Below are 10,207 nucleotides of genomic sequence, written 5' to 3'. Positions count from 1 at the left end.
CCTTGGCTTACTGCCTGTTCCTGGGATTCAGAGTTTCAGCCCTATGGGCGCTAGAGGTGCAGGACAACACCCAGGGGTTCTGGCATGCTCTCCAACACAGAATCCAGGGAACAGTCATTTCTCTGTGTCTGCTGCCCAGTAAGGGAGTGAAGAGGTAGGACAGTGCTCTGGAGGACAGAGGCCATGGAGGAAGCACTGCCCCTCAACCTTAAGTCAGCGGCTTTTTATGGTGGGGGAGGGGTTGGAGAGACTCTCGAAGACCTTGGGGCTGGTGACAGAAGTCTCTGGGCCCCAAGGCTGAGAGCTGAGGAATTGCAAGGGCCACGTGGGGCGTGGGGAAGCTGAGCTGTAGACCAGCGCACGAGAGAAGTTAATGCTGCCGGGAAGGGGGCCTCCGTCCCAGTGCCCTGCGGACCGACCGCGTCTCTCCCGGGACCGTTTAGCCACCGCCTTCTCCCCTCCCCTCGCTTTCACTGGGGGTTGTGGGTGCGCCTTGGAAGTCCGCGTGGTAGCATAACATTCTTTCTCGCTCTACTCCGAAGCCCAACCGCTGGCCTGAGTCACCCACCCGGGCTGCCCCCAGTCTAAGGCCGCTCTGCAAGGAGCCACCTGCCCCGGGCGGACGTACGCGCTCGTGTGCGCCTGTGCGCGCCGACTCGGAGTCCGAGGACGCTGCGCTCTCCCAAGTGGTGGCCCAGATCCGTGGCTGGGCGCAAGGTTTAGGTGGGTGGTTCCGGGGAGGGCCCGGAGCCTGGCTGGAACCAGGCCTTCCTTCCTTGGAGGCCCAGGTCTAGCGAGACTGGCGGCTGGACGCGGGCCGAGAGTTTGGGTATGGGGATTGTGGGGAAAGACTTGATTTATTTGTTTCAGCAACTGCCCCTCTATGCATACACCGCGCACGCCGGGAGCCCACGGCTGCACACGTCAAGGCTTGAGGTGGGTGAAGGAAGCTGAGACTGCGACGGAGCCCCACCCCCTACCCGCATCCCGCGGGGTCCCCTCTGTTTGTGTCTTCGGCTGGAGCAGGACCCAGCTTTGAATTCGTAACAACTTTCGTTTCAAATGGGATTTCGAAATAAAAGCTACTAGATCCTGCCCTACTCTCTTCTTGGATTCGCGTGGTGCGGTTTGGGCCCCACCCCCTTTATTCTCCCCTCCGCAGCCCCTCGGCCTCTTCCCAGCCTTCCGTCAAAAGCGAAGCCGGGTACGAGGCCTACAGTACCCATCCCTGGGCGCCTGCCTGCTGTTTAGGTCAGCAGCCCGATAGTACCTTCTGGAGGACCTGGAAGCACCTGTCCCCGAGCGAGGGGATGGAGCTACCCTCATTCCCGGGCAAGGGGTGTCCTCCTTAGGCTCAGGGGCGACCTCAAGAAGTGGGGTTCCAACCGGGGAAACCTTCCCCGCCCCGGGGGGCCCTAGGCGCAGGGACCTTCCACCGGTGGCCACCAAAGACGTCGTCGGCGAGAGGGCCCAGGGCCGCGGGACCAGTCCACTGCGTCCGCACTTCGCTGCGTTCAAGGGTGCGCGTTCTTCCGTAAGCCGGCGGGCTGAAAGATTGCAAAATGGTCTGTCCTCTTCCTTGATCGGGAAAGGCCGAAGCTTTTTAACTTTTACCCAGAATCTCTCTTAAGAGCCACGTCCTAAATTTGTATTGCAGTTTTGGATTGTGGAGAACCCGGTAGCGGCGACAAAACAGAGGTGGCCCTGGAGGAAGAGCACGAGGCCAAAGCGCGTCTCGCAACAGTCTCGCTCCCCGCGGGCAGTTCCCAGCACCTGACATATTGCAGTTCAAGGCCGGGGTGGGCGCCGGGGCAGGGTCGTGCACAGCGCAGGGAAGGGAGTGAAGGGTTAGCGGATCCCGCGCCAAACGCTCCCGCAGCGCTCTGCCGGGAACACCGTGGCGATGCCGGTCGCGGGGGTGGCCTCACGTGGCTGGTCCTCAGCTGAAGCCCCGAGCTGGATGCGGGTGGGCGACCACCTCTCAGCAGAGAGCAAATGGAATCGCGGCAGGGCAGGAGACCGAGCGCCCGGACAGCCCAGTCAAAGGCACGGGCCTCACTCCGGAGGCCCCAAGTTCCTCGAGCAGGGAGGGAAATTTTCACTTTCAATTAACATAATCCTCAACCAAAGGCAAAAGGAGTTCCGGATTAGGCGTTAGAAAATAAAAATAAAAACGAGTTGTGAGAGGCGCCCGGAGGATGTGCTCAGAACGTGTTTTAAAGAGAATGTGAGTATGTTTGTTACGGGGGAGGAAAATAGGCAAACAACCCTTTTATCTTTCTCCAGGGCAAAACCAGCAGAACGGTCCCCAAATCCGGCCGAAAGGGATGGAATCCTGCACTCCCTTCCCCAGGCAGCTCCCCACACCTCCTCCCACCCACAAGGCTGGAAAACACCGGACTTACTTTAAATTTTATTTAAAATCTCAACACTCGATCATTTATTTCATTTTTTTGCAACCAAACAAGTAATAAATATTATTTAGCACTTTTTTCTTTTTACAAAAATAAAACAGATGATACACTCTCTGCAAGGGGCAGCGATCAGAGGCGGGATGTTACGTGCAGACGCCGTGAAGCCCATATTGCAACTCCGGTAGCGCCCAGGCGGTTTGCGGAAGACAGGAAGCACGGAGGAGTTTGTCATTTGTGTTAAACTGGCAAAAAGAAACCAATATAGAAGAAACCCGGCTTAGACTGGGGGGTGAGGGGGTAGGACTGGCAGTCATGTGAGCAAACAGCTCCGCAGCACGCACTTACCTCGTTATTGATATTTACACATCAAAGAAAGAAAAAACTAAAAAGCCAACAGAACTCCCCAAATAACCAAAACTATATTCACAGCAACATCCTTTGAGTTCTGTCAAACCCTCGGGTACCGAAATGACTGCTCCCAGTCAGGTAAGAAATCAAATCACTTTGTGCTCAGAGATGGAAAGAATGGGAAGGGAGGGAGATTCTACTTCAAAATAACTAAAAAAACACCGGCACCTAAAGTCGACAGTTTTAGGTTATTCCAATCCACAAGTGGTTCTATTCTGATCGTCTATAAAGCTTGCTCATACTGTTGAAAAAGGAACATCGACAGATTTTATTAGAAAGCCACAAGCCCCCAAACCAATAGGAGCGACAGGGAGGAACGGTAACAGTTCTGAGACAGCTGTGGGTTTACCCACATGTGGAGATTGGACACGACCGTAAGTGCTTCTGGTACCAAATACCAGCTTCTGACCAACTGGTACCCCTGGCCCTGGGCCAGGGACGACCCGTGAGGGCAAGGCCCAGACAGCGGCTTCTGGAGTGTGGCTGAGAGTCTCCTTCCCGCCCAGAGAGGAGGCAGGAAAGGAAATCTCCAACGCTCCCCTCCCTCCTTTCCTCCCCGGTATAACCAAGGGCTGCCCCGGCCGTGTGAGGCCAAGTTCGCAGGGAAACTACAGTTTTTAGAATCACCTCTTTTTCGGGGGAAGGGGGGTTTGGAGGAAGGGATCCACGTAGCTGTGCCTTCATATAAAACGGTGTCTACCCGAGCAGCGCTGTTTAAAGCCAGAGGGGGTTGAACCAGGTCCCGGAGCAAATGCCCCTGTCACTCCCCACTGTGCAGTGCGCGCCTCCACTGCTTCCGTTCCTGGGTGCTGCGTCCTCACCATTGCCCCCACCCCCAGCCCACGGTGCCGCGCTCCTCCTTGGAACTGAGCTCCCAGGGCCCAGCGCCGGCCAGTCCTTGCTTCCCCGCAGCCTCCGCCCCCCACCCGCCCCCTCCCGCCCCGCTCGCCAGAACGCGCCTGCACCGGCCAAGCTCACTTGGCGTCGGAGGTTAGGCGCGGCAGACTGCCGGCGCCCATGGCCGACACGTGGTGGTGCGGGGGCGGCACCTGGCACATGCTGCAAGGGCAAGGCATGCCGCCCCAGTGCTGGAAGCCGCCGCCGCCCCCGCCGCTGCCGCCCGCGCCCCCCAGCGGGGCTGCCGCCGCCGCCGACGGAGACTTGAGCAGGCCGTGAGGGGGGCGAATGGAGCCGACCGACGACAGGCCGGAGCCGGGCAGGGAGGCGCTGGACACCGCGGCGGCGGCTGCAGCGGCGGCGGCGGCCGCAGCGGCCGGCGGCAAGATGGGGTGGTGCACCGCCGGGTGGTGCGCCGCGTGGGCGGCGGCCGCGGGGTGCGCGGTGGCGGCGGGCAGGGGCGCTGAGTGCGCCAGGCCGCCGCAGGCCGATGGGTGGAAGCCGGCGTGGTGGCCGCCGTAGATCTCGCTCACCAGTCGCTTCATCTCCTCCAGCGAGTTGGTGAGCATGAGGATGTAGTTGCGCGCCAGCAGCAGCGTGGCGATTTTGGAGAGCTTGCGCACCGACGGGCCGTGCGCGTACGGCATGACCTCGCGCAGCCCGTCCATGGCGATGTTGAGGTCGTGCATCCGCTTGCGCTCGCGGCTGTTGATCTTGAGGCGTAGCTGCTGCAGCTCGGGCTCAGTCATCTGTTTCTTGTCCTTCTTAGTGGACGACGCGGCCGCTGACGACGTGGACGACGAGGTGCTGGACGAGGATGACTTGAAGCCACCGCCGCCCAGCTTGTCCCCCGGGTGCGCGCCCGCCGCGCCCATGGCTCCGCGCAGCTCGGCGCTCCGCTCTGGCGGGCAGTCGCTAGGCGTGGACGAGGACACGGTGCCCCCCGTGAAGCCGCTGCCCCCACTGCTCTTGCTCCGGGCGGGCAGGAAAAGGTCATCAGGCTCTGGCGACGACGGGCGGCTAGACACCAGGCTGGCGTCCGAGTCCATGGCCCCGAGGGATAGTCGCAGCTTTCGCAGGGTCCTCCCTCCCTCGGTCCTCAGAGCTTCCACGGACGCCTACTGTGGAGAGGAGAAGAAACACGAGAGAGGTAGAGATCAGAATCGAGACTGAGATCGAGAGGCACTCGGTCAGTGAGACAGAAAAACTGTTCCCGCCTGCACCGCAGCGCGGGGTGCAGGCGCGTGTGGCCGGTCGCTTCTGGTGCACCTCGCTGTCTCTGGCCTTCCTTCCTGCGGCGTGCAGGTGCGCTAAAGTCATCTCTTTTTCCCTCCCTGCTACCTCACCCCGCTCTCATCCACAGGTGGTTTAATCCAGGGAGGATGGGGTGCCCCTCAGTGAGGGTGGCATTTCAGGGTTTTTATGCCTTTTATTAGGAATGGGGAGGCAGGATCTCCAGAGCTGGAATGAAAGAGTGTCAAGTGAGGGCTTTTCTTTGGGAAGGTGGAGATCTAAATAGAGAAGTATTTATTTGGTTCCTCAAACGCATCCACCGTATCTCCATCGACAGCGCGCAGCACACACACGCTCATAGGCCGGCACCCAGCGCCCGCGCCGGGCCCAGATTCCACGCGCTGTCTCCGGGGCCAGCCGGGGGCTCGCCAGCTGACCGGCACTTGGGCAGAAGAAGCTACTGTTGCCCCGACTTCTCGCTTTTGGGCGAAAGGTGTGCTGCGGTCACTGTGGGAAGGGTCAGAGCAGCGAAGCCGCTCAGGAGAACAGGCGGGCAGGGGAGGGATCTGCGTCCCCTTTAACGGAGCTTCCCGGGTCGCAGCCGAAGTGAGGGGCGTCTGTCCCTGGGATGTAGGCTGGAGTTGCTGGGGGGCGGGGACACTTACTGTGGATGCAATTAGAGGAGCTCGTTCCCAAAAGCTGCAGCAGAGAAGCGGCCCAAGGCGCTGATGTCGCGTCGGTCTATAATAAGCATCCGCACCTTTCCCGGCTCGGAGGGTTTTTATAACCCGGTGGCAGCGGCGACGGCGGCGGTGGCCGCGGCGGGGGCGGGGAACAAAGTGCAGGTCCTGGAGGGGCCACCGCGCCAATGAGCTGGGCCGGCCCGGGGGGCTGGGAAGCTGATGTCATCGGGGCTAATTCCGCTCAATGAAACTCGCCGGGCCGGGCACACGCCTCCTCCCCGCGCACAGCCAATGGGCGCCCGCGGCCGGGAGATTCTTGGGGAGGGACTGGAGCAAGGACCCGGAGGGGGCGTGTGAGAGGCTAAGGGGAGGCGGAGGGCGGGCTCGCAGGGGAAGTGCAGAGGACAGCGGTTGGGACCGAGGGAGAGAGGAGGGAACATGGTCAAATTTCTATTAAAATACAGGAACACAAAGTCAGGCTGGGAGATGGGACGGGACGGGATGGGGGCTCTGCGCACAAACTAACCTGATACACAAGGCGCTTGAATCTTGGGGATTCGCGCGGATAACCCTGGCGACCCAGGAGCTGGGGCTGGAGTCTCCGCCCTTTCTCTCTCTCTCTCTCTCTCTCTCTCTCTCTCTCTCTCTCTCTCTGTATGTGTGTGTGTGTGTGTGTGTGTGTGTGTGTGTGTTCTCGCCACCTGTTCCCACCTCATGGGTTTCATCAACACGTGGGCATTTTGAGCTGCAAACGTACAAGATAACCAGGCTCAAACCTCCTACATCCCTCGCACTCTAAGCGCGCCTCTAAGAGGTGGCGGCTGCCGCAGCTCGGCCGGCGGCCAGTAGCGCCCCCAGCTGGGTGCAGGGCCTTGCGAGGAAGAAGGCGGGGAAGAAAAGAGGGGACCGACTCCAGAACGGTGTTTTGAAAAAAATCACACTCTTCATAAAGTTGACGGTGGTGTAGACACAGGGACGAGGTATTTCCGCATAGTAAGCACGCTAACACAAGGGGAGAGTCGAGCTCAGAGCTAAGCATCCCCTCACAGCATGGGAACCAGGTGACGGTATTTTCTGCACCATCTTTGTGGTGGTCACCACGCCATGGGGTAGGGGACAAAGCTGTTTTGTCTGTAAAAAGAAGCCTCAAGCCTGGGCGAAGACCTCTCCACACCGTGGGCCAGACAGAAAGATCCAACCGCTTGCGGCCGCGGTGGATCACGTTTTACCCATCGCAGCCTAGCTCCCAAACCTGGAAATCCTTGACCGTGAGGAATTCAACCCGATCTGGAGAAGCGCCTAACTGAGGTAGTTCCGTGTGGTACTGGCGCCTCCACCCATTTTACAGATGGGAAAATCAAGAGACTGTGTCTGTAGCAAGCCTACAGGAAAAAAAAAAAAGCCAGCCCTTTACAGCGCAGCCCTGCCTGTACTGCAGATGCGAGCATTGGTGGTTCCTTTATAGTAGAGGCAGCCGCCGTCTCCCTAACCTCAGACATTTTCACTAGTTGAATTTCTCACACCCATACATTTCAAGTACAGAGGTGAGTTTCTTCAGATCCAGGACCCTAGACCTTTATACTGCAGACACACAAACGCGCCTCAGCCCTGTCTCCCAGGGAGTGTTACCGGCCTCTGGTTACCTCCGTTTTTTGGGAAATTTTAACTTGCATGTACGGCTTAAAAGAAAAAAAGACAAACAAATAAACTTAGCGAATAATTCGCCCTCAAGTAGGAAAGGTACAAAATAAACAAATACAAAAAGAAACCCATATTATTGCTCCCAGTTTCTGGATAAGTCTTCCAGCCCCGTCTCCACTAGAAAGCCAGGCGGGCTCTCCCCCAAGCCCCAGCTCGTGCCTTCTGGGGAATTATTTTTCAACCCGCGCGTTTCCCAGCTGGCTTTGCAGCCATCCGTTAAATATGTATTTAAAACATGAAGAACTGAAGCGTGGAGATGTGTCGTCCACCGGTCACGGAGGATGACCCAGCACCGTTCAGTTAGGCGAGTCTGGCACTTAGAAGAACGCAGGGAGCGGGGGTGGGGAGCTGGCAGAGCCCGGGTATTTGCGGGTCATTCCTTGGGCTTTCCCCGGCCACCGACGGTGAGGACATTCGTGGGGCTGTGAGCTCTGGGCCACCAACCGGGGCGTGGACTTGTGAGCACGCCAGTGTATCTAATAAACACCAGCAGGCGCAACGAGTGCGTGCCTGGGTTGCAGCCGCTGAGGTTAGTCCAGCCGGCGGCACGTGTCCTGGAGCCCCCGTTCCTTTTGTTGCTTTAGCCACCGGCGGCCGTCCTGCATCCTGCGCGGTCCACGAGAGTGCGCGGTTCTTTACGCGCTTGTTCCAAAGCCTGGAGTCGGAAGCAGGGGCGAAGATGGCGGGGGCGGGGGGGGGTCCCTCCTGGCACGGCGCGGGTTCCGAGCCTGGGAAGGCACAGTCCGGAGGCAGGAGAGCTGGCTTACTGGCCAGGTTCCCGCGTGGGCGCGCGTAAGGACGCTCCGGGCCCCAGCGCCGCGCCACGGAGCCGAGGCAGTGGTGACTGTTCGGAGGCGGTGCACCGGCACCTCGCGATCCCCACTCCCCACTTCCGGAGCTCGGGCTGGCAGCTCGAGGCTGCGGGCCCCTTCTCCGGGCACCTTTCCCCAACATCCTCCAGTCGCCAGAGAGTTGCTCGGGAGGTGGGAGCGGACTGTGTCCCCTGGGCTTCTTTAGCCCTTGGGCAAGTAGTTTGCCGAACACTTCTCGCTCCGTCTCCGAGAGTCCTCCTACCCCCTTAATAATCAGAAAGTAGAGCTCGGCCAGTGGCGCTTGCTCTCTTGCGGGTCCTCGAGGCGGCCCGGCACTTGTCCAGGTCTTGCGCCCGGCGCCTGGTGTGCGCGTCCTGGGAGTGTCCCGGGCACCGCGGTTCCCACCCGCGCGCGCAGCTGGGCCTCAGCCCCTTCCCGCGAAATTGAGTGCTCACTTGCCGAGGCTAATGGGCCCGGCTCCGGGAGTTCCTGGCTGGTCCAGGCGTCCTGGAGCTGTCGGCCTCCTCCGTCAAAACGGAAGACGTGTTTTTCCCTCTCCTTTGTGTTTTCCTCCCACAAAAGGCCGGGTGAGTGTCAGGCCGGCCTTTGCTCAGCCGCCTGGCGGCCCGGGAGGAGCTGGTGCCAAACGGGCCGGGGCGGGCTGGCGCGGGGCTCCAAAGGCGCAGACCTCCCACTTCTTCCCGGGTTCCTCCCGGGCCTTTCTTTCCTGTTCTCGCCTTTCCCTTCTCCGAGTTCCTGCGCACATTCAGGCAGCGTCTCAGCCCGGGTGCCAAGGAGAGCGGCGTCCTTTCGCAGGGCGGTCCGGGGCTGGTGGTGGGAGGCGAGGCTCCCGGAAAGAAAAGAAAAAAGATTGCAGCCATCGCTCCTGGTTCGGAAACCAGAAGGGAAGCGGAATGCTAGCGTTTGGCGTCCAAACGTGAGCGATCAGACCGCTTGGAAGGCAGAGCTCTGCAAACAAATACTTTGTCTTCCCTGTGAGACTCAGTGACCGGAGTGGTCCGGGTCATCCCCGGCCCCAGTGCCTAGCACAGGACCTGACACGTGGAGGGTGCTTGGTAAATACTCTGGAATGCACACACGTGCAAATATGCACGTGGGCTGGTGTGAAACCAAACTGGTAAAGTTCATGTAAATGTGGTGGAAGGTGCGTGTGTATTTCTTCGGGCTACACAGTAAACCAGGAGGTCTGTAATCTGGATTGCTGGGGATATGGGAGCATTTAGAATGACAGGGGTAGTGACTTCCACCTAATGGCCACTTAGAGGTGATCTAAGCTGTGCCTAGTGGGTCTGGACAGATTTCATCTCATTTCATCTCTCCCTGACCTAGGAGGGAGGTATTACTTACTCCCATTTTACAGATGGGGAAACTGACCCTCAGAGGAGTGTGGCCATTTGTTCAAGGTCCCCTGAGCAGAGGGGCAGGTCCCGGGAGGCAGCATGGTGATGGAGCCAGTGAGGCGGTGGGCATCCAAAACTTAGGGATCTCGGGTTGTCTGCTCTTGGCCTCAGGCTCTCATTCCTAAAATGAGTTTCTAGAAGCTACTTGTGGCCTCTAAGGGTGTGTCTGCTGTGAGCTTTGAGAAGGGGATGAGAGGGTTGAATGATATCCTCCCTTTGTGATTTCTTTATTCTGCTAATATTTGTGACCGTGAGGCTTTGAGAATAAAGGACCCCCTGCCCTGGCTTGGTTCACGCTTAGGTGTCACCTAAAGGGAAACAACAAACAAAAAAGCAGACCACCCCCGCCAAACTAAAAGCCCCTTCCCTCCAGTCAATCCCTGCATCTGGATCACCCGCCCCCCATCAAGCCCATGACTGTCACCTGCTCCTAAGGACCCCTGCCATTGAAGTTAACATGCCCCCCAAGTTCGCAGAGGAATGAAGTTGGGATCGGACCAAGGAATGACCCAGAACTAACTTTTATTGATCTCACCTTACAAACTGTTATCTTACCCAAGTTCTGCAAAAGTCCTTTGGTCTTAAGAAGAAGGAACATTGTTCCCATTTTACAGATGAAGATACTGAAGACTGAAGAT

The 10,207-nt window shown here is 58.8% G+C and overlaps 1 protein-coding gene across 1 annotated transcript; it reads right to left on the bottom strand.

Annotated features, from left to right (window-relative positions):
• Positions 1–3,796: 3,796 nt before the first annotated feature.
• Positions 3,797–4,807, bottom strand: OLIG2 (oligodendrocyte transcription factor 2; the record flags this gene model as incomplete). The annotated part of the gene is made up of 1 exon (XM_079922853.1): positions 3,797–4,807. The coding sequence occupies exon 1, from the start codon at positions 4,766–4,768 to the stop codon at positions 3,797–3,799; it is 972 nt and encodes a 323-aa protein (XP_079778979.1). The 5' UTR covers positions 4,769–4,807.
• Positions 4,808–10,207: the final 5,400 nt, after the last annotated feature.

Source organism: Stenella coeruleoalba, assembly GCF_951394435.1.
Source record: "Stenella coeruleoalba genome assembly, chromosome: 5".
Classification (NCBI taxonomy): domain Eukaryota; kingdom Metazoa; phylum Chordata; class Mammalia; order Artiodactyla; family Delphinidae; genus Stenella; species Stenella coeruleoalba.
Note: the sequence above shows the minus strand (reverse complement) of the source record. Positions and strands in the feature narration are given on the sequence as shown.